General features: G+C 47.7%; 2 protein-coding genes and 1 pseudogene across 2 annotated transcripts; 1 reads left to right on the plus strand and 2 right to left on the minus strand.

The window, feature by feature from the left end:
* Positions 1 to 291: 291 nt before the first annotated feature.
* nfkb2 (nuclear factor of kappa light polypeptide gene enhancer in B-cells 2 (p49/p100)) lies at positions 292 to 9,394 on the minus strand. The gene is given in 33 exon segments (XM_029835598.1): positions 292 to 1,146; positions 1,227 to 1,338; positions 1,410 to 1,579; positions 1,685 to 1,763; positions 1,839 to 1,912; positions 1,915 to 1,977; positions 2,065 to 2,104; positions 2,106 to 2,168; positions 2,241 to 2,267; positions 2,269 to 2,412; positions 2,463 to 2,555; positions 2,557 to 2,691; positions 2,852 to 2,966; positions 3,047 to 3,185; positions 3,291 to 3,353; positions 3,356 to 3,472; positions 4,063 to 4,149; positions 4,152 to 4,181; positions 4,251 to 4,389; positions 4,551 to 4,636; positions 4,711 to 4,815; positions 4,902 to 5,060; positions 5,247 to 5,306; positions 5,309 to 5,346; positions 5,420 to 5,476; positions 5,478 to 5,517; positions 5,520 to 5,571; positions 5,674 to 5,772; positions 5,900 to 5,940; positions 6,062 to 6,137; positions 6,512 to 6,551; positions 8,310 to 8,404; positions 9,310 to 9,394. Coding segments are annotated over 32 exon segments (2,631 nt in total). The 5' UTR covers positions 8,327 to 8,404; positions 9,310 to 9,394; the 3' UTR covers positions 292 to 1,075.
* A 531-nt stretch (positions 9,395 to 9,925) lies between these two features.
* LOC115249630 (glutamate dehydrogenase, mitochondrial-like) lies at positions 9,926 to 17,205 on the minus strand (annotated as a pseudogene).
* On the plus strand, positions 16,409 to 21,338 carry shld2 (shieldin complex subunit 2). The gene is made up of 10 exons (XM_003976114.3): positions 16,409 to 16,802; positions 18,234 to 19,081; positions 19,184 to 19,334; positions 19,502 to 19,609; positions 19,691 to 19,885; positions 20,021 to 20,167; positions 20,242 to 20,445; positions 20,545 to 20,788; positions 20,856 to 20,971; positions 21,137 to 21,338. Exons 1-10 carry the CDS (start codon positions 16,409 to 16,411, stop codon positions 21,307 to 21,309), a joined length of 2,580 nt encoding a protein of 859 aa, XP_003976163.3. The 3' UTR covers positions 21,310 to 21,338.
* Positions 21,339 to 22,977: the final 1,639 nt, after the last annotated feature.

Genomic DNA, 22,977 nt, shown 5'->3' on the forward strand with positions numbered 1-22,977 from the left:
GAGATTAAACTATATTTACATTCTGTACATTTACATTCCTTTTAATCATCAAGTGTCCCTATCTATCTTATGTATTTAGTTTACCATTTAAAATGCGAGCATAATCACGTTTTCACGCAGCCTTCCTCTGTGTGTAATCACATCCGTGTAATCTGTTTTAAAACAACAACTTTCAATGTTAAACAAGGTGCTGGGATTTAAACAGCCTGTAAACACAGCTGTTTGTCAGAACAAACCTGGAGTCCCTGGACTACCTGGAGGTCCAAGTCCAATGAATGAAACACTTGAGCGTCGTGTGCAGCCACCAAACATTTATTTATGTTCTCGCGCTCTGAACAAAGACCTCAGTGGAACTGTGCAACCCTTCCAGTAACCCTCTAACTTGAATGGAAAGCAAAAACCATAGTTGGCCACAGTGTAATAACATGAAAGGAGGATGATTAAAAACTGTGGGCCTCCACCGTCAGGAGCACGCCTGCTGAGTAATTACCTTCTCCCCGATCACAGAGCGCCACCTACAGTGGCCCTCCGGTATTACACCAAACCCAAACACCAACACACAAACAAACAAACAAAAATTTGGTGTTAGTAAAAACTCTGACAGAACTGACAACAAATTTAGTGCAGGAGCTCGAATACTTTAAATAACGGACAAACAGGTCGTGATTTTTGCTAAAACTGCTGAGTCACTGTTCAAAACCAAATTGAATACGTTTTCTTTTCATTTTTAAAGAATGCTCACATTTAACATGTTGCTTATTGATAAAATCAATTCATCGTTTTTGCATTGATGTCAGTTCTATGATTTAGTTTCTTCCTTTTTGGCACCGATGAGCTTCCGTACCGGTTCTCGTGGCCCTGGAAGTTTTAAACTTGTCTTTGGACGTCGTCAGACGCCAAGCAAAAAAAAAAAAAAAAAAAATCAGATAAATAATCAGACTGAAGCCGAAGTGATCGACATGTTGGATCTTTGTGTTGGGAGGTTTAAGATCTCAGCGTGGCTGAGCGCTCCGCTCACAGCACCTCTAACAGTTCTGTCCAGTTCTGCTTCCCAAAGGCTGGAAACTCCTCCTGCTCACTGATTGGCCACCGGCTCCGGCTCCTCCTCCATCGGCTGGCTGCTGAAGCCGCTGTCAACGGTGGCTTCTGATTGGACGGAGAAACGCCAGGTTGACGTGCGTCTACAAGTGAGCGGGGACGTGCGTGTGTGTGTGTGTGTGTGTTACCAGTGTTGTGTTTCTCGTGTTGCCTTTCCGTGTTTCTCAGAAGTCGAACTCCTTCGGACAGGCCGAGATCCTGCAGAGCTTCAATCAGAACCTGGACCGGACCTCCCGCCAGCTGGACACACGCTACTGTCAGACTGCTGCTGCGCGTCATGTGATCAGAGGGGGCGGAGTCCCACCGCTTACCTTGTAGTGCTGCAGCAGGTGAAGACACGGCGCCTTTGAGTCCACGTACAGCTGACTCAGCGTTTTCATCCCCAGTTTCTCTGCCAGCCTCATCCAGGGAACATCTGTGTCGCTCAGCACGTCCATGAGCTGGGTCACCGTGTCCTCATCCAGGCTCGTAGACTCCGCCCCTGCAACGCCGCCAATATTAGCGTCATACATGCAATCGCACTCAGCTCTGAACTTTGACCTTTGACAGGAACATTTGTGTGACTCCGTTGGAGAGCAGGACGAACCTTCAGAGGTGGGTTTCATCTTCTTACTGCTGGAACAGTTGGACTTTGGACTGTTTCTGGAGTTCAACAGGTTCCTCACCTGAGGACACAAAGAGGACATTAGGAGACAAGGACGCAGGAGAGGAGACACACACCAGGCTGGTGATCTGCTTACTTTTTGACAGTTGGCGAGGTCCAGGGGGGTGTGTCCTCGCTTGCGCGTGACCGCCTGCCGGGTCTCTCCATCCGCTCGTCTTCATCTGAGGAGGAGCTGCAGACGAGCGGCTCGTCGTTCTCCATGTTTTTGTCGGCGCCTGAGGAACGTCGACTCATTCATCAACACCGAATCTGCCGATTGGCGATCAAACAAACCCACTGGAAAATGTCGATCCCAACGTCACCTGCAGCAACGAGCATCGAGCAGAGCGTTGGCGAGCCCCAGGCTGGCGGCCAGGTGCAGAGGTGTGTTCCCGCCAAACGAGCACGCGTTGACCTCCGCCTTCAGCTGCACACAGGGCAGATTCAGCTAATGCAAGGTGGCGTGATGGTGACATCACTGGCGTGGCGTTTGTGGTACCTCTGTGATCAGCGTGCAGGCCACCTTGAACAAGGTTCTCCCTCACAGCCAGGTGGAGGGCGGTGTTTCCGCTCTTCTGCTCGGGCGCGTTGATTTTGGCTCCGCCCTCCACCAGCCGGCGGAGGCAGCGCTCGCCGTCCATCCTCACGGCGAGGTGGAGAGGATGGGAGACCTGACCCGGGAAACCCCATGATGCTTTGCTTCTTTAAACAGGATGATCACGCGTTTGGGCGTCCCTCAACCGTGATAGTCGGAGCTGTTGACCACGTGGGCGTGGCTTTCTCCCAGGTGGGCCAGTAGGAGGCGGAGTACGAGCGCTGTCACCAGCCAGCGATGCCAGGTGGACGGGACTGCGGCCATCTTTGTCCCAGCAGACTGGGGTCGACTCCCCGCTCAGGAGCATCTCCACCACCTTCACCTGGCGGGTGATCACGGCGAGGTGCAGAGGTGTCTGCAGGCACAGGAAGTGACCGCAATCAGGTACAACTGTTGGCTGTACATTTATTAGCTTTATGGCGCTAATGTCAATCAAATCCACCATCCAGAGGAATTAGGTGCCATTGCAGTGATGTTAGCCCCGTTGACGTTAGCATGGAGCTAGCGGGCCGTACCTGCAGCAGGTGATTGGCCGTGTTGAGGATGTTTTGTTGTTGGCTGCTCAGCAGAGTCTGGATCAGCTGCTGGATCACTCCTGTCTGCTGATGAATGATGGCCAGGTGCAGCGGACTGCAGAAAACCAGACAAATTCAAAGTCAGCCCTGAGATTTGGTCGCCGGCCCACTGGACTCAAGCAAGTTCTGACTGACGTGTCTCCGTTGGTGTCCTGGACCCCACACAGGTGTCTCTGGACAGCCAGCAGGACCCGGGCGTCTCCGGTGCTGCAGTACTGCAGCAGGGCGGCGGCAGTCTGCCGGGCACTCTGAGACACCCTGTTGTGGAGGGCCGGTTGCTGGAAATCAAGGTCACATGATGAGTCCCATGATAAAAAGGGTGACGTAATCACGCGTGTATGCATAACACGCCATGTCTGGTTGTCATGACGACAGTCTCAACCGATCTGAAACAGCTGATGCTGCAGTGGCGCAGCGGCGCTCTGTCCCCTCGGCTGTCCGAACCCTCTAGCGATGGAGGGGCGGAGCATGACATCTGAGCCCCCCCCCTCCGTTAAAAACCAGTGAAGCCAGGGAAGAAAACCCCTCCTCCTCCGTTCATCTGCTGGTTAAACTGGTATCCTGACAGAAACCGGACCGTCAGTCTCTTTCTCACCGAGTCCGTTACGTGACCCGAAAAAATCCGATACTTGTAAGAATCCGATCTTCAAATCCAGCAATCAGATTTGTTGCTCATAAATACTCATAAATACATGTTGGCTCATGTTCACCTATTGGCTACGTCAGGACAAAATAGATCAGATTAATGAGTGTGCTAGCGTGGGTGTGTTAATCAGATTATATTAATCAGATTACTCCGTTAAAAACAAACTGGCCTCCTCCTCCCAAACCCACCTCCTCCTCCAGAACCCACCTCCTCTTCCTCCTCTCCCAAACCCACCTCCTCCCCTCCCAACCCACCTCCTCCTCCAACCACCTCCTCTTCCTCTCCCCCAAAACCCACCTCCTCCGCCAAACCCACCCTCCTCTTCTCCATCCTCCCAAACCCACCTCCTCCTCCTCCCCTCCCACCTCCTTCTCCAAAACCCACCTCACTCCCCTCCCCTCCCCTCCCCACCTCCTCCTCCAAACCCACCTCCTCCTCCTCCTCCCTCCGCACCTCCTTCTCCAACACCCACCTCCTCCCCTCCCAAACCCACTCCTCCTCAAACCCCCTCCTCCTCCTCCTCCTCCTCCTCCTCCTCCAAACCCGGCTCCTCCTCCAGCTCCTCCTCTCCAGGACTCGTAGTGAGGCAGTGTTTCTGCTTCTTTCATCAGCCCTCCTCTTTGTCTGAGCAGCAGAGGCAGACCTTCACATTCGGAAGCAACTGGCGGTGGATTTAAAAGGGGCGGGGCTTACCTTGGACAGAGGGATGTAGGGTGAACTGTTTCGGGTCACTGCTGTCGCCGGCCTTCTTCCTTTTCAGCTGCAGGAACACGGTGACGGGACGCTCGATCTCTGCGCTGTGATAGGGCGGCGTCTTGAACACGATGGCGTACTGCGGAGATAACAGGTCATCAGGGTGCTGCAGTCTTACGGAAACAGGAAGTGGCGAATCCTTCATTCGGGGAAATTGTGCTCATCGCTCCACTTTCTCTGCTGCCCTCCAGCCAACACTCACTTCATCCTTTAATTCTCACACATTCCTGGTTTCTTCACCTGTTTGTGAACATCTGTAGGTGAGAAGTCGCCAAACGCCTCCCAGCCTCCCTCATCCTCCTCATAGAAACGGATCTCGATGTCGTCTGGGGAGCACAGCAGCATGATGGGATGTTTTCGGGGAGCCCGGCGGACGGGCAGAGAGGATGCCTTTTCTCACCTTTCTGGACTTTGTCGCAGAGCAGGAAGATCTCGTCCCCTCCCAGAACCGTCCCGCACGTCTTATCCATGCGTGAGATTTTCAGGTTGGAGGCATTGGGAGATTCTGCAGGAAAAACAGCGACAGGAAACTGAGCACCTCCCCCAGCGCGCACGTGCGCCACCTCCGAACCAGTCGACTTATGGACTCACTGCTGTCATAGATGGCGTTGGAGACGACAGGTTTCAGCGCCCGTGTGAACCCGCCGTTGCTGTCCTGCAGGTACGCGGTGAACTTCAGCCTGACGATGTTCAGGTCCATCACCTTCCCCAGCTCCTTCGCCTCCTTCAGGATGGAGCTTTCCTCCAAATCTGAGGGATCAAAAGGGTTTAATCCCAAACTGGCGCCCGCGTCGTATCGTTAGCGTGAACATTCACGTCGCCGTGGCGACCCCAAACTGATCAAATAAGTCAAAACGTCTGGATGACGGTCGACCGTAGATGCTGTGTGTTGATTGGCTGGCGGCGGTCATGTGATGCCTGACCTTGTCAGGAGACAGTGGGCGGCTTTCTGTCGTCTCCTCTCTTCTCTGAGCCTCTTGTTCAGGACCTCACCACACTTTTCTTGGTCACATGGAGGATCCCCAGATTGCTGAATCTGCAGGAGGTGACATCACAAAGTGAAGCCCGCTGTGTTCCTGACGAGCGAAGGAATCTGATTGGACACTGACGAGGCTGTGAGGTCATTGGGGCCCACGTCCACCATGCAGGTGCCGTTCTCGGTGCAGTGTACGGCCCACCAGGCTGTGCGCGTGGACGCGAGGGGGTCGGTGTGCGTCACCAGCTGCACCTCTACGCGGGCGTGACCCACGTAATTACTGATCTGTTTACCAAAAACAAGAAAATAGATGGTTCAGTCCAGAGTTCATCCCAAACACAAAGCTAACGGCCTTCAGCTGTATAAAGGTCATCAGAAGGTCGGCACCTTCACGGTGGGGTAGGTTCTCCGGTTCTTCTCACTGGAGGCTCCTGGAAGTCCACCGTGGGACGGACCCTCACACTCGTAACGGAAGCGAAATCCTCTCTGCCACGCACGAGAAGGTGTCAGACGCGACGTGAGCTGGGAAACCGAACCCTGGAACCCGCTTTTAACGCATTCCCTGTGGTTAACGTGTCGCTGGGCTGCAGACAGGAAGCGCGGTCGGTCTCACCTGTTTGGGCTCCTCGATGATCTGGATGTACGGACCGTGAGCTGAAACATCAACATGCGGTCAGATTTTTAATCGCTAGAAGATCTATTTCTACGTTCTGTGCTTTAGGCTGGACCACTGGTAGCAAAATCTGAGGGAAGGACACCTGCATGTCCTGTGTACCTGTCTCAGGTATGTAAGGTTCCGTCTTTATGTCCACTGGAGGAATGTAGTCGTACTGCATCAAATTCATCTGCAGCTGAAGGACACAGCAGATCGGTGATCAGTAGATGGTTAAATGAGCAGCAGCTCAGCGTCCAGTGTCTCCAGCGTCCAACGCTGGATGCTCAGGTTGTTTATTTAAAGAAGGTTTCAGTAACCTGAACAATCAGCTGATCGATACAATAAAACCTCAGATTCTAGAAGTTCTTCGGTTTTACGTCCATATTTTTGGGGAATCATTTACATGTACGGTTGCGTGTAACTTTATCATCGTATCAGCGTCCGTCCATGCGCCACGCGTCAACAAGAGTTTACTCTTGGAGCACTTTCGTGTCCCCACAAAAGCCCAAATCAAACCTATTCCCTCGGAAATCAAGATTATCTGAGGAAAACGATCAAAAATCAACTCACATCGTTTTCGTAGACGTTGATAAACTGAGCCTCAGTCATCCTGAAACATGAAGAAAAGCAAGAAGTTAAACCGACACCCAGCCTGGACCCTCCGAAGCCCTGACGGAGTGAGAGCAGCAAAAATGTTCCTCACTTCCCAAAAAATGTCCTCACTGTCAGAGAATGTGGAGTTTGGAACTCAATACATAGCGTGTACAAGCGCGCATGCACACACACACACAACACACCACACACACACACCACACACACACACACACACACACACAGGCCTGACTTGAGTCACTTTAATTTCCCTCGTCTGTCACTAAAGTCCCGGCATCACAACAGACGTAAATATCTAGCCATCTACCTCTCGATCTGTGTGGTGTGTGTGTGCGTGTGTGTGTGTGTTTTTTTCTCTGTCTACCCGCCCCCCCCCATCTGTTTCAGTCACTTCCTGGAAGTGGCCACTGTGTAGGAAAACCCCAAGAATTCCAGATGAGCAGTGTGAGGGAGCTGGGCAGCTTATGCAACACAGAGCGTTCTGGTCTCAAATGAAACCATCGTCCAGAATCCTGCAGGCCCGACACCAGTTTTAAATGCAGAGCTAATGGTAAACTATCTTACTTCAGCCCAGAGACTGGAAACAGGATTAACTGCAGATTAACTGGATTCAGTCAGATGAATGAAAAGGACTCCGGTTACGGGCGGAGGCCAGGCTTTAGAAATGTTTCAAAAACATCTCTTAAGCGTCTGTGTGCTAACTCTGACTGATGATTTACTAAAATAATCCACAATGACAACAGGCAATTATTGCATAATAAGGTAGCAGGCTAACACAACTGGATAACTCCTGGGCAAAATAACAGATTTTTGCCTTTGAAATGTACTTTTAAAGGTCTCTGAAAGCAACAATAGCACGCATAAATTCAACAACAGCCCATAATGACTGATCATTCAGATTCCAGTGACTGTATCGGCGCAGAGATGTGTTTAAGAAATTTCTGTGATTTCATAATAAAGACAAAAAGACTTCTTCAAACTTTCATATTTAAACTCAAATGCAGAATTTAAGGACAAACCTGAGAAAACGTCCCGAAATTTCATGTTCTGACCTCCTGACTCACTTCACTTCCACTTTTCTTGTCACATCTTTTTGGTGCTTTTTGTTTTCTCATTTTTTTGACTTCCTGTCCCTCATCAGAAAAACCCGCCTCACAGTCGAGGGACAGCCCCCCCCCCACAGCAGCCAATGAGACAGAGCTTAATGTAAAGCTGCAGCGGGGAAAGTTTCACTCGGTTTCTCTGAAACAGACTCTTGTTTACCTTAATTATGAACGTTTTCTTCAGGTACTCATTTCATGAGGATTTCTTTGTAACATCAGGGTAATGAGCTGAGTTAATTCTTAATATTTGTTGATTTTTCCTATTAAAATGCTTAATTTTGTCATATATTTCGGAGTGTTCTGAAACTGTCACCAGTTTTGACAACTGGAGGCAACTTAAGCAACCACTGTCCAATACAGCAGAAGGGAATTTTAATAAATTGATAAAGCAAAGGGAGAAAAAAAACCCTAAAAAAATCAATTTTGACTGATGAGTAATATTAGTATTTAATACTCAGATCTGTTCAAGGCTACCGTTGTTCAAGGCTACCGTCTAAACTGGTGGAACACCAATCAAACAATAACAACATGAATGGAAGGATTAGTGAGCTAATGCTGTTAGCCAGCTGATGACAATAAATAATACAATACATACAATAAAAGGTGGATTTCAGATAATAGATTATTTAAATCTATGCTGTTGATGCACGTACCTGAGGGCTCCAGCCATTTCAACTGATGATGATGAAGTGATGAAGACTCAGCTGACTCAGTGATGGTTGTTCCTCCTTCTGGGTTTTTTCTTCTTCTGTTTGAATAAAAATATGAGGAAAAATCTGACATTTATGAGTGCGTGTGTTTGTGCAAGTGTGTGTTTCATAGGGTATTTCCACTCTTCCTCCTCACTGATTATTCACGGACAATCCTAAATTTCCAGCAGACTGAAGAACTGAATCTGCTGCATTGATCTTGGCATCAAGGCTGAAGCAGAGTGGAAACTGTTTGCATGAAGCTGTTGGTGCAGCTCGAATCTCATGCAAGCGTGACCTCTTTAACGCTACAACTAAAGGGGAAAACTCTATAAAAGAATAGAAAAGGTGTAAAAATGAATCAAAAGAAAGTTTACAGTCACTCTGAAAGTTAAAAAAACAAACAAACGTTTTAACACCATAAAGCAACCATTGGTCAGCTACAATAGTCACGTTCGAGCATCACCTCAATAAAGTTTCTATCACTCAGAAAAAAATTACCCTGTTTTGATCTGGAGCCCTTAAAAAACCTGTTAAACTCAGGTTTTTTAAACCCTAACCCTAACCCTAAACCCTAACCTTAACCCTTTATATTAAAAAGCAACATAAACAATTACCCAATGTAATGATTGCATCAATAATTTACGCGTTGATGTCTATTTGATCACGAGACATTGATTAGTGATAATGATCCTCCAACACTGACGTAGAAGTTATTGAATCTCGTCCCCCCCCCCGAAACAACCCGATCAGTGCAGTTTCTTGTCTTTAACACAAAGGTTTTTATCGATTAATGACCCGAGTACAAGTGTCAATAAACCTTCCGAGCGTCTCAGTAACCAGCTGATCAGCAGCTTCTCTGATCAACAGGCAACACGTCGCCTCACATCATAAAGCCGTTCATGATGGCGTCATCGATAGATATCGATGTTAAAGTTAATTTTTTAAAAAAAAAGAGTTTTACCTGTCAACTGCAGCGATGTCCGACTCAACAACACAAAACTCCAGTGTAGGAGAGAACAAAAACGTCTCAACACTACATACTGTTTCCTGTTGTTACTTTCAAAATAAAATCAAGAGCCACGTTTCGTACAAAAAATGTATTCAGTAGGGGAAACACAAAATTCTGTTTTTAGAAACTGAAACGATTTTTCCTCAAATGACTTTGTCGGGATTTTTTTTTACTTCACTATTAGTAGAAAAACACGTGCATCGCGCAACCGTAATTCTCCTTTAATTTGAAGATCTTTTTCTCCCGGAAATGCAGTCCTCGCGCTTGGACTATTCAGCAGCGCCTCATTGAGGTCGGAAAGCCCCGCAGCTGGAGGGGAATTCCGTAGACACGTGGTAAATGGAGCCCGCTGATTGGTGGACGGCGCAGAAGCGCCACGCGCGGAGTCGATGCCCTATCAAAATAAAAGGTCTCACCTCCTTCACCGGCCGCATTAAAATGCGTCAAATATCACGTGTATATTCAAGATAAAATTTGTCTTGGTGTGAACTTTAAATCACAAGGACACACGGAAGTAAACCATATATTTTATACGATGTAAAATGTGGGTGACACGCACACATGAGGATTTGTTTTGAATGTTTATTCTTTTCAGTAACATTTGATTCCAATATAATCTCAAAGGCAGAAAATATAGTTTCAGCTCATTTTCGCAGGATGCAGCAGGGAAGCCGCACCCCAACAGACCTGCTTCATTCTCGCTCTCCACGGAGATGACAATGAACTCTCGCACTGACAATTCTTTTTAAGGCACAGTAAACAATAACAGCAATAATAAAAATAAAGCTGTGGGGTTTGTTTGCATAGGTGAATGTCTGCAGACGTCATATTAATCTGGTTGTGTTTATGGATGTTAGCAGCACTTAAAAGCTGATCAATACACTTTTAAAGTCCTGAGGAGTTATTTTTGTTATAAAAAATATTTCTGTGCAAAGTCTGAGCTCGCCGATAGATCAAAAGTGTGTGAACACCCAGAAGTAGCAATGTTGATAACACAAACATCCTCTTTGATCCAGCAATTCATTTGTAGTGAAATGTGATTTTTACCCCCTTCAAATTCAGGAATAAAAGAATTGAGTTTTCTGTTGTTTAACTTTGCAGAAAAACAAAGAACCTGAGGATTCTCTAAGAAGAGCAGGTGTCCACAGACTTTTGTCCTGGTTTCCTGTTTCTCTCAGTGTGAGTGAAGCGGCCGATTCGACTCAAACATCTTTGGTTCGGGTTCAAGAGAAGAAAAAAAAAAAAAGACATTCATCCAATCAGAGGCAGTGTGAACCAGAGAGAGACAGAAAGACAGACGCAGGTGACACACAGGTGTGTCTATGTGAAGATAAGACCGGCCTCGTTGTAAACCTGGAAAACCTTCTCGATGGCGTTGACGTACGCTGCCGTCCGTAGATCCAAACCCAGGTTGTACTTGTTAGCTGTCCGCATGATTTGCTGTGGGGGGGGGGGACGAGAGAAAATAGTTTGAGTGTGTGTTCTTGCACGTGATACATACTGTTGTGAGGACTAGAAAATACATTTCATAAGCAAACTGAGGACAGTTTTTTAGTTTGGAAGCTTGTCAGAAGGCCTAAAACTCATGTTGGTGACGTACGACTAACAAACCCACCACTGTGGCGGTTTGGTCTGTGTGGCGAAGGCACAAATATCAGACTGGGCCAAAGGCACCATGAGAGGCAGCTCAAAACCATCTACTCCAGTGAAACCAGTAAACCTCCCAAGGTTTGAGAGGAAGCTTAATGAATACCATAAATAGGAAATAAAGCACTGTGTGCAAACAAAAACCTTATTTCTCTGAAGGGTCCTGACAGAAAGTGTTTGAGAGCCACTGAGGTGTGTGTCTAAGAAAGTCCTCACAAAGTGGGAAGAACAAAATCTCTCTGTTACTACGTGTGCTTGTTACCCGGGCTGATCTCTCCATGGTGAAGGCGAGTCCTGAGTGAACGATGTCTTTCTCTGACGCTCCCTGAAAGCACCATCAACAATTTATACACGGAGTCTGTGTTTGTAGCATTTTATAAAGCATTAATAATAATGTGCACTCACAGCAATCCTGGTCTGGAATTCAGTTGTGGGGACGATGGGGATGGCGCCTCCGTGTTTCCCGAACTTCCTCTCCAAACTCTCCTGAACAGACACTGAAGACAGAGAGAAACCGTCAGACGATGGTGAGTTGGCTGTTGCCAGGGAACGCTGCAGCGGACAGTTGTAATTCAGTAAACGTGGCAGCAGGGGGAGCGCTTACTGAGCAGGTGGTAGTTTGAGTCCCGCTCGTATTTGAAGGTGAGTCGACCGTAGCTGACGTGATTCAGGTTCTTCAGCACTCAAAGTAAGAGACCGTCACTCCACCGGCATTCAGGGTACATGTCCTGAAACAGACAGCAAGAAGGGATAAGCTCACCCACTCCGGAATGTGGCAGGAAGTCCATTTTAGAGGGCAACTGACCGGAATGACCAAGACGTTTCTCTCCAAGAAGATTCGGTCGGCCTCGGGCGTGGTGGGACCGTTGGCACCTTCAAGCAATGATCTGAAAGGAATGACGTCAGCCGTGATGGAACATCAAAGCCCACAGAAGTGAGGAACGGCGCACCTTGGCTTTGATCTTGTGCGCGTTGCTCTTGGTCAGCTGTTTCTCACTGGCGGCGGGAATCAGGATGTCACAGTCGGCCTCCAGGATGCTTCCCTCATAGGGCGTCGAGTCTGGGAAACCCACGATGGTCCCGTTAGCCTGCAGACGAAAATCACAAAGCATTGATTGGCACTAACACACCCGTGCTAATGATTATTGATCAGCAATGACCAGTCTGCATCCATGTTTAGAGATCTGACGCGTTGGCATTGAGGGTCATTGACGGGCACTGACCAGTTTGTAGTCTTCCAGCTCCTTGGGATCGATGCCGTTCGGGTTCCAGATGCTTCCGTCCATTTCTCCGACGCCGATGCACTTTGCCCCGTAGCGATGAAGGTAACGCATCGAGTGGAAGACCCACGTTACCGAAACCCTGCAAGACAATAAGAGAAAAACTTTACTTTAGTTTCCAAGGAGTTTGTGTTTTTGTGTTCAGGGAGGCGGGGTTAAAGGTCAACCCAGGAGCACGCGCAGAAAATAGACCACAGTTAATTTGTGACTAATAAACTAAACGGTTATTGAGATAACCCGTTAAAATTGCTACTTCCCCCCCACACACATGCACGCCACAAACGGAGACACGTGTACCTGGATGACAAAGGTCTTGTCCTGGAAGCCAGGACACATCCCCAGCTGGCTCATGTAAGCCGCTTCATTGATGAAGTTCTCGATGCCGTGGAAAACGCCGCGGCCCGTGGCGGAGATTCGACCATGGATTCCTCCCTGGCTGATGGGTTTGCCCGTGACGCAGGCGTGAGCGTTGATGTCCTGAAGAGGACAAAGAGCGAAAAGAAACAAATGTGATGAATTTCAGGCTCCAACAAAAAAAACCAAAGAAAAATACCGAGCCACAAGAAGAAATCTAATGGCCAACACTCAAATATCCTAAAGTTTCTACAAAGGAAAGCTTTTAAAAAGTGAGATGTGAGATGATTCTCACCATTAGAACGGCTGTATTTGTAGGGTCAGAGTTAGGAATGTGATTAATTTGCTTCGTAACATAAAAATATTGACTAAACAATATTTTTATATCCCAGCATACAATGCAAACGTCTGCTAGTTATACCATGTGACCAGAATTTTTCTTGATTTTACATATATGAATATAATTCCCCAAAACATCCTAAAACATCTGACCTCCCCGTGCTGGTTGGCTGCATTATCATAATAGATTTAAAATGGAGACATAAGGAGGCATTTTATTTATACTTTTATTCAAACCTCATATATGAAAGTTTTTGATATAAACCACTAGGTGCAGTACCACTTGAGCCGGTGGGGGCAGTGTTCAGCATGTTGAAACCATTTACCCATTTAATGTGTACGTTGATTCATAAGCAGCAGATGGTTTTAATCAAGGAGCCTTTTAAAACTTCACAAAAGAGAGTTTCCCCTAAACAAACCCAGGGACTCAGACCAAAGGTCACCAAGTCTAAAATCTAAAGAGTTCATCTAAAGATTTCACAGGGATCAGGTTTTACCTGCGACACCGGTCCCTGGATTAGAAGAGTGAGGGGGTCAGTCTGTCGACAACCAACGATAGCTGTGATTCAAAACAGAGCGAGCCGGCGACTCACAGAACAGGATTTAAAGGCAGCAGCTCCCATGATCCTCAGCAAATAACCACAGCTGGAACCAAAGATGCACTCTTGTAGAGGGTCTAAAGGGTTTCATAGTTAAATACCCCACGAGCACCAGCACAGTCCAGCAACCTCAAGGTCAGTCTGGTCCCACTTAGACCAATTTTAAGTGATCCGCCTGGACCAGAATGAGAACAGTAGCTTGCTAGCAACTCACATAGTGTCCCATGGTGGTGGCGAAGGTGTCGGCGATCCAGGACATCTCCCTCTCCCCGGTGCTCATGTCTGGAGCGGGAAACATCGATACCGGGCCCTGCAGAACCACACATATGTCAACAACAGGCCCGGGCTGCTCAGCTTCTCACATCTGACCCTTCACTGACCGATGAAGCCTTTCTTGGCCAGTTCGATGGTGAATCGTCTGGTGATCTTCTCCAGCTCGTTGTCCTAAACACAGACGCACAAACTAACTATGAACGGAGGGAATCAATTAGACAATCAGTTATCAAAGTGAAATAACACAGGTAAAACCATCAGCACGGACATGAGACCTGTGGCACCATGTCACTCTGCCCGCGGTCGGAACGCTGACGAGGGTGGAAAAGGATCCACGAAGCAAAAAAAGAAAAGAAACTTACCGAATATTTCTTTGGGTTGATCTTCACACCAGCTTTGGCTCCACCGAACGGAACATCTGGAACACATCAGCACATTGAGACGAAAACAAACAGTGAGTCGGGACAGAAAATAAAGGCTCTCAGATGTGTGTGTGTGTGTGTGTTGTGTGTGTGTGTGTGTGTGTGTGTGTTTGTGTTTTTCCACTCACCTACACCGCACATTTGTATGTCATCAGCGATGCGAGAGCTTTCACCTCATCCACAGACACGTCGGTAGCTGTAGCGGATCCCTGAAACACACATCATCATCATCATCAGTCATGTTTTATTCTTGTTTATGGCTTTTATATATGGCAGTTAAATCCTGCAGGCAAACACACACAACACACACACACACACCACACACACGCAAGAAACAAATGGCGTCAGCTGGATCATGGAACAAATGAACAAATGTGGTTTCAGCTTTAAACCGCAGAGAAGGAGGAGAGAAAAAGGGCGGCAGAAAGTGGAGGAAGAGTTTGGTGGACACGTTGGATGAGTCAGTCGGGCGTGGTGGAAAACCTGCCCTGCTTATGTTCCCTGTCTTTAGTAGAATTAAAGTAGTTGCATATATGATGGACGTGTCTGTCCTCTTTCTGTCCTTCCATCCTGCTGCCCCCCGTCCTGCTCAAGGTTTCTACCTGTCAAAGTGGGTTTTTCCTGCCACTGTTAATTGCTTTGGCGTCAGACTCCGATTGTGAAATGTGATGTATTTACGACCCCGGCCTCTAGAGGGCGCTGCATCTGGACAGCCCTCTTTTTTTTTTTCCACACTCCGTCCAAGACAACAACAAAAAGATGAATAAAAACATGAACCTGTTCGGCAGCCAGACACGTTTCATTATGCAAACGTCTGGATGGCTTCAAGTGTGTGTGTGTGTGTTTAGTACTTTGTGTGGCTGCTTACCAGCCCCTTAAATCACCTTTCTTCATTATTTAATTTTCCATCACGCGCGTACGAGCACGTTCGTTCAGAATTACCTGCAGCCCTTCAACGCTGCTTGTTTTGTGTTTCTGACATTTACAGAACGTTTAGAGAAAGCTTCCGGCTCGTTTCCATCCGGGTCGTTTGTCTCCTCATCTTACTGGGATCACAAACGTCTTTTTAATTTGATGCTAATTCAGAAACAAAGTCCAGTTAAACTTCTTCACTGGCGACAGTGTTTGTTGAACGATGAAAAGTGTCTCTTATACATGCGTGAACGCACACACGCACAACTCAAGGTGGCTTGATGTGACACAACAAGCCACAAGAAAACACACACCTGGAATCTCTAAACAACGTAAGGTTGTGAGGACCAACCCAAATGTCCTCACCTGTACAGTAACTCTGGTCCTCGACCCTTAATGTGCACGAGAACACACACACACACACACACACACACACACACACGCACACACACACAACCAGAGTGTCAACATTCCAGTCAGGGGAGGAAACCAGACCTAAACCAGACCCAACAACCAGCACACACACGTGCACACCCTCACACACCAATGAACAAACTGATGGAGGCGTTTAAAAACGTCCACTGATTAAAATGAACGTACTAAAACACTGAAAATGTTTAGGTCTATTTTTAAAAGCACATTTGATTAGGGGTTGTGTTCAGTTTTGTGATATTTTGATGTGTCTGCAGGAGAACAGACATTCCTTCTTTTCCTGGATTTCAGAATTTGGAATCATTTTTCAACTGCTCGACAAACATCGCCAGTATTTTTCATGGCGGTAGAGAACATGTGTGATTTCTAACATACATGTTCCGTGTGTTGTTTATTTATTCCACGTAGACTCGCTCCTCACTCTGATTGGCTGTTGACCTCCGGTATAATTCGATATTGCTCAGATTAATTTTATGTCAGGACAATTGTCAACTTTGCAGATTTGGCCCCATCATTTAGACCAAATTAGCTTTTTATTGATTTTCTTACAGTTATAATCGCCCCAGATGTTCGAAATATATAACTTTTTTTTTTTTTAATATATAAAAAGTAATGGAAAAATAAGGACCCGGAACCAGGATGGGGTTGTGTCTCTAATGTCATTTTCATGAAACTATATTTTCTTTTCACTAAATGTGCCGGCTCCAGATTAGCAGATGAATAAATTACTTTTGGGACTCGATCAACGTGGAAGACTTTGTTCAGCTGAAGTTCTCGGGTATCCGAGGAGCCTATGCGGGTCCCGACCGGTGCCCCTCTCACCTCCCTTGCAGGGTGTGCGGTGCTGGCTGTGCTGAGCCCGGTAGCCCTCGATCACCTCCCACTCCCCGTTGTCTTTCTTGATCGGGAAGCTGACGCTCAGGACGTGGTTGCACGGCTTGATGATTCTCAGGATCCCGCGGACGCGCTTCTTCTTCTGCTCCACGTTCTCCCGGGTCTTCAGGCTCTCCACCAGCTGGTTCTCAACGATAGCGGCTCCACGGTCGAAGAAGCCTTCCACCATAGTGAAGAAGTTCGGGTCGTCGTCCCGGTCCACGGCCTGGCTGTAGCCGCGATAGCGCAGCAGGGAGGCGCACGCCGGGAGAAGCGAGTCTGCAGCCGCGGATCGGACGCCGCCTGTCCCGCGGGTAAGCAGCTCTCCGAAGTATCGGTACATTTTACTGTTAAAGTAGCCGGCCGTCCCCAGGACAGTTTGGAGCTGTACAACAGTTGCACGGTGTCAGACAACTACAGGCGGAATGTTGGCGATGGCAGCGGCTCCTCCTTTCTGCCAGCCCTTCCTGTCAGCGCGCGCTGCTGCGCGTTTCTGCGGGTACTTACGGTAAACAACTGACGCGGCGCTAGCACCTAAAAGCAGCTTTCAAGCAAGCGTATAAACAACTACTAGCAATAATCTTTGAGAGCGTTATCAGGAACGCATCTAATTAGAGAATTAAATCACGTATGCCGTCAATTTCAACGTATTTCACAACGTTTCCGCAAATTTACGTTTTTATCAACAGCATCAGCTTTGGAGCTGACGCAACATCCGGATTAGAATTTTCACCGTAAAAGCACCGTAAAAGGGATTTAGCACTTAAAAGGCATGTGAAAGGTTATTTGATTTTAGATGATCTCTCGCACTGTTTGTAGTGCTGTTTTATTTGCTTCCGTCTGTAGTTTATGATTGATTCAAATGGTTATTCAGTAGGAGATAAATAAAATCTAGGCAACATCTTAGTGAAATTAATATTGATAAACCATTTTAAATGCAGACTACAAATCACGCGTGAAAGTGTCTGTGTTTTATAACTACAATAGAAAGCATTAAAAATGTAAATGCAGCACGTTTATCTTGAAAATGAGTTTTATTTCCGTGTGATGTTCATAACCACAATAATAAACTGAATTCTGTGATACAATCTTAATATTTTCAGTGTGTGTGTGCTGACAAGACTAGTGTGCTTATTTGGATTCACAAGTGAAGATTTGGGCTGTAGGTGGCGCTGTCCGTTACTGATGGAGTGACAGCAGCAGGTGGTAATCATCACTTAGAGTCACAGAAGGGCGAACTGAAAAAAGAACAGTTTATGACTGAGGCCGCAGCCCATGACGAGACCCCGAGACCCTGAAACCATAGAAGACCATCAGCACCATTTATGGAGCTGATTGATTTGTAAAAAAAAGAAAAAAGAAAAGAAATAAAACCGAGTGAGAAATCTGGAATTATTCTTTCAGGCCAAGAAAAGGTTGTTAATGTTCTGTGAAGACAATGGCAGGCGGTTAAAGTCTGACTTCAACAGGTTAGAAAACTGAAAATAAAACCAGCATTTGTTAAACATTGAGGGTGAACACTGGAGTGTGACATCAGTACCACCCCCTGCTTGCTGTGCTCCCATTGGTCTCCTTCAGCTCGGCCTGTTTAATGAATCCAGATGTTACTCACACCATGACTGCGTCCATGCAAACCTGATACAGAACCACTTAAACATCTAAGTATATTAGAAAAATCTAAAGGTGGATTATGGTGTCAGGGTTGATGAACTTTTGTGCTTCATATACTTCCACGTTCTCCTCAGCAAAGGTCATGTGTGAGCGGCCAAAGATCCATGTTTTCCTGGGAGATCTGCCCCCCTCCAGCGAGGTCAGGCGCCAACCTCCTGCTGACTTCAAGCACCTGAAGCTCACCTGGCAGGATGGACACCTGCGTCCAGCCGCAGGAGAATCAGATCAGGATGCTCTAAGAGCTGACTGGACCACCGAAGGTTCTGGGCCTCATCATCTGAGCCGCCACCTTGAGGACGAGGGTCCGTCTTCAGATTCAGTTTTTGAGTATCTGGACAGCTGCTTCCCGACAGATCAAGCAGACCATCAGACGGGTTCTAAAGCAAATTTAGGTGTTTCTCACCTGACCGAGCAGACTCAGTACCTCTCCACGTGGACTCTGAGCCAGGCCTTGATCCTGAGAGGTAGACATGGAATGCAGTCAGCGGCGAGCTCAGAGAAAGCCCTGCAAATTCAGACACCGTCTACAGATGTCCCGGCACCATCGTCCGTCTCCTCCAGCACACCAGAACTCTTCAGTCCCGTCCCTCTGTCGATGGAGGCTTCTGCAGAACTCTTCAGCCAACCTTCGCTGACACTGAGGGCAGAGCGAGGGGGCGTGGTCATCGAGGCCACCCCAGATGGGGTGCTCTGCTCCCAAGATGCTGTCCAAGCCCCCCTCACCTCAAAGCAATCACCTGAGAGCAAGAGAGCTCGAATATTGGACACTGTCATGGGTGAAGCGCCCGAAGCTCCTTCTGATAATAGAAATGTTGCTGAGCTGAGATGTCCCACCACACTGTTGAACCAGTGCAACAGAAAGACGGCGCCGTACACAGTTCTCGTGGCTGTGGTTCACCCCTGTCACTTGAAGGAGGTCAAAGTGAGTGGAGCCCTTTAAGGCTGAAAAGTAAACAACACATTTGGCCACCAGGGGGCGATGCAAACGTGTTGGGTATTCAATTAAGGTTTTGATTTGTTTCAGATCAAGTCTGGACCAGCGGCTGGCGCCTTTGTCCCTTTGGCGTCTATTGTTGTCACTGACCAGTCGGGCGTGGAGATGAAAGTGTTGCTATGGCGGCGCGCAGCACTCTGGGTCCTAACTGTCTGCCCCGGAGACATTCTGCTCATCTCAGGTAAACTCCGACAGTGTTGGTCAGCTGTGTGGAGGCGGAGTTCATGTTTATTATAATGAGGGAGATCAGCTGAGAAAGTTTCTCTAGAATCCAGAATATCCATTCAATCACGTGTTCCTAACAGACGGCCCATTTTCAACATTTGCGTTCATAACCTTTGTGATCAGGTCTGCGGGTCAACCACGACAAGTGGAGAGGAGAGACAGTGCTGCAGTCGACCTTCAGCAGTAAATTGCTCAATTTGGGAACTGTCAGTTCTTCCAACACACCTCCAGGTACAATGTGTGACCAGCCAGCAGCTGCTGCTCTCACCAGGCTGGTTCTCACCCTCCACCGCTCTCTCGCTCTTTCTCCAGCCCCTAAGCAGGTTCATGCTCGCTCGCTCGCCTCTCTGTGTGGATTTCTTCGGCAGCAGCGCCCTCTGTTGGCGTCTCTGAATGCTCGGCCGCCTCAGGACCTGAAACGCCTCCCTTACGTCAACCTGAATTCACTGAGGATCAACACGCTGGTTCACGCCTGGCTGCACGTCGCACACACACAGCTCGGCACAGGTGAGTGATGCAGTTGCCCCAAAGTAATCTGTGCAACCAGCAGGAGATAAAGGCAACAACGCTGAGGGTCATGGGACAGACCTCTGTGGAACACCGCTGTAAGGACTTTGACTAAGTCAAGGGTTTGATCGTTAGAGTGGCGAAGCGAGGCGGAGTCCTGCTGCAGGTCAGCTGTCCAGATGAAGGCCATTATTAGTGTGGAGCAGCCAGGCAGTCAGCATGGGGTTCTGGTTCTGTGGGGAGCGGCTGTTCAATGGCTCTCTCGCCTGACGCAAAACAAAGGTACGGTACATAAGGTCCATTAACACCCGGAACTTAAAAGTCTGAGTCAGATAATACATGTCCACTTCCTGCAGCAGCGGTCTGGGACTTCCGCAACCTCCTGGTGAGGGAGGGTCTTACCTCTGAACTCCCTGAACTTCACTCCACCCCCTGGAGCTCTGTCCAGGCCCTGGACCCAGCACACCCCAAGGCACAGGAGTTCGTAGAGCAACGATCCATTCAGAGGGAAACCAGTATAGAACTGGACCTCGACACACTGCTGTCCCAGAAATACAGCGGTGAGACAGACATAATTCACTTCAGGAGCTCAGCCTTGAATCGTGAGGAGCTTCGCAGGGGATTCATTTTAAAACCAGTTTCTTTGGTTTTGATCGTAGGGGCTGTAGAGCTCAGAGTCCAGGTCACTTCCTTTCACTTCCAGGATTTTCTGACTTCCCAGAGAGCACCACGGGCAGTGCTTGACAACTCCACGCCATTGGACGGTATTGTGGCGGTACTGAATGATGACATCACCTACACTGGCTGCGGCCTCTGCGCGACTGAACTGGATACTGACGCCAATGGCATCTACGTCCCGTGTTACCCCTGCCTGCCACACACGGCCGTACGCCGCTACTACAGGTAGGAATGATGCCCTGTTGTGAACGGCTGTTGTGTCTAAAAATATCAAGGCGTGTGTGTGTTTCAGGGCAGGTATGCTGACAGTGAGGGGGCAGGGCAGCAGCCAGGTGCGTGTTCAGGTTCCTCCTGTTCTCCTGCAGAAGATCCTGGAGGCTCCTCCTGATAAGCTCCACAGGAGCTCAGGTGAGGCGTCCCGTCACAGTTACGGGACTAAGGTACACCTGTTACGTCTGCGTGAGGCAACAAATAAAATCTGATTCTTCAAACAGTCCAACACAACCTTTACAGCTCAAAGACAAACTTCTGAGTTGTTGTTTTTTAAGCATGTTTCACGTGTGTGACGCACAGCTCCAGGGTCAAAGGTGAAGCACATCCAGGTGGCAGCAGAGAAGATTCACACCCTTCTCTCCCTCCCAAGAAAAGTCATGGTCATCACCATCCAGAGCCACTTCCTGTGTGATGAAAACAGCATCCCCGTCGCTCAGGACTTCACCCTGCTGGACCTCCAGTTCTCCAGCTGATGGACATCAACGTTCCTGATAAAGCTGTCTCAGATCAAAGCCCCTCCCATGACAACCACCCAGCCAGGATTAACCAGTTGTTTGTGGAACTTTTCTTTATTTGCAGTGTGACGGAAAAGCATAATTTTGAAATAAATAAAACAAACACTCTTTCTGCAAATAAACATGTATTTGGATCCCGGTGCCGTTTGGGTACACAAGTTGACGTCCAAACCTGGTTTATCAATCACAATTGATCCGGCAAGATCAGATCAATAACAGTTCCCACAGATTTAGATACAGTCTGGTGGAGATTTATGTTTACATGCATCTTTATTATAAACTAACTGGCTCTGACGAAAAGCATCCGTCCATCAGATGACCTCGTTGACCTTTTATTTATTATTTCTAGTAAATATCATAAAATTCCATACCTGAGCGAGCTGGGCCATGGTGGTTCACGTTGCTAAGCTAAACCAGAAAAACAAAATTCTAAAACTTGAACAAACACACCGACATCAGATAGACGCTGTTTAACTGACCGACGCGTCAAAGTCAGCGTTCCGATGTGTGAAAGCTACATTATTTTATTTTGTGAGAGATTAAAAACAAGAGGTTAAGGAAGAAAGGAGGACTGAAGAGGACGTCAGCTAAATCGTCTCCCTTTATTTTCCTTCGGACATTTCTTCGGCCACATCCATCAAATCATTGAAAACATCTGCAACAAAGGTAAATAATTTTTTATGAATTTTAACAAGATCGAACATGAAACAGATTAAAATATCAACAAAAATGCTGACTACTGTCTGATTACTGCAGTGCTCGTAATGACCCACTGGGTCGCCTGTCTCCATAGTTACCTCCGTCACTGAGTCCTGGTCCTGGTCCTGGTCCTGCATTAGCATCTTCATCAAATCTGGGCATCTCTTCGCCCCCGCCGCCACCACTTGCTCCTCCCTGTTCGTTGAACAGACCTTTAAACCCAGATTTCTTCTCTTTGTCTTCGTCGTCATCTTTGTTGAAGATCTTTGAGAAGAACCCGCCCTTGTCGTCATCGTCTTTCTTCTTGTCATCTCCAAATGAGAACAGACCTCCTGTGTCCTTCTTGTCCTTGTCCTTGTCATCTTTGTCCTTGTCACCTCCCAAAAATGAGAGGAATCCTCCTGACTTTTCCTTTTTGCTTTCCACCCCACAAACCTTCTTTAGTGCTCCCTCCAACGCATCACCTGTAGAACAAACACCATTAGGCTGTGAGCTCACATGATGTGTCACATGGTTGTGTGCTGTGGGTGACTTGATGAACAGATGACTGAGTGAAATGAGCTAATATTGGTACAATTGCTCCTGATGATTCCTGCAGTGATCCTCATCCTTTAACTGATGCAGGCTCCATGTTTGAGGAGAACATCAGACAAACATAAACGTGGATGGATCAAGTCTGAGTCAGGTGTGTTGACAGACCAGACTGACCTGCTCCTCCGACTCTGAACCAATGAACTCTCTCTGTCGCTGTCTCTCTTCCTCCCTCTCTATCGCTCTCTCTCTCTCTCTCTCTCTCTCTCTCACACACACACACACACACACACTGAGGTGATTCACTTACAGGTTACTCAGCTTACAAGTTAGACAAAAACAGTGAAACCATCTTTTCTAAACGCCTCGCTCTCCTTCATAATAGCCGGCCAGCAT

Source organism: Takifugu rubripes, chromosome 4 (assembly GCF_901000725.2).
Source record: "Takifugu rubripes chromosome 4, fTakRub1.2, whole genome shotgun sequence".
Lineage (NCBI taxonomy): Eukaryota > Metazoa > Chordata > Actinopteri > Tetraodontiformes > Tetraodontidae > Takifugu > Takifugu rubripes.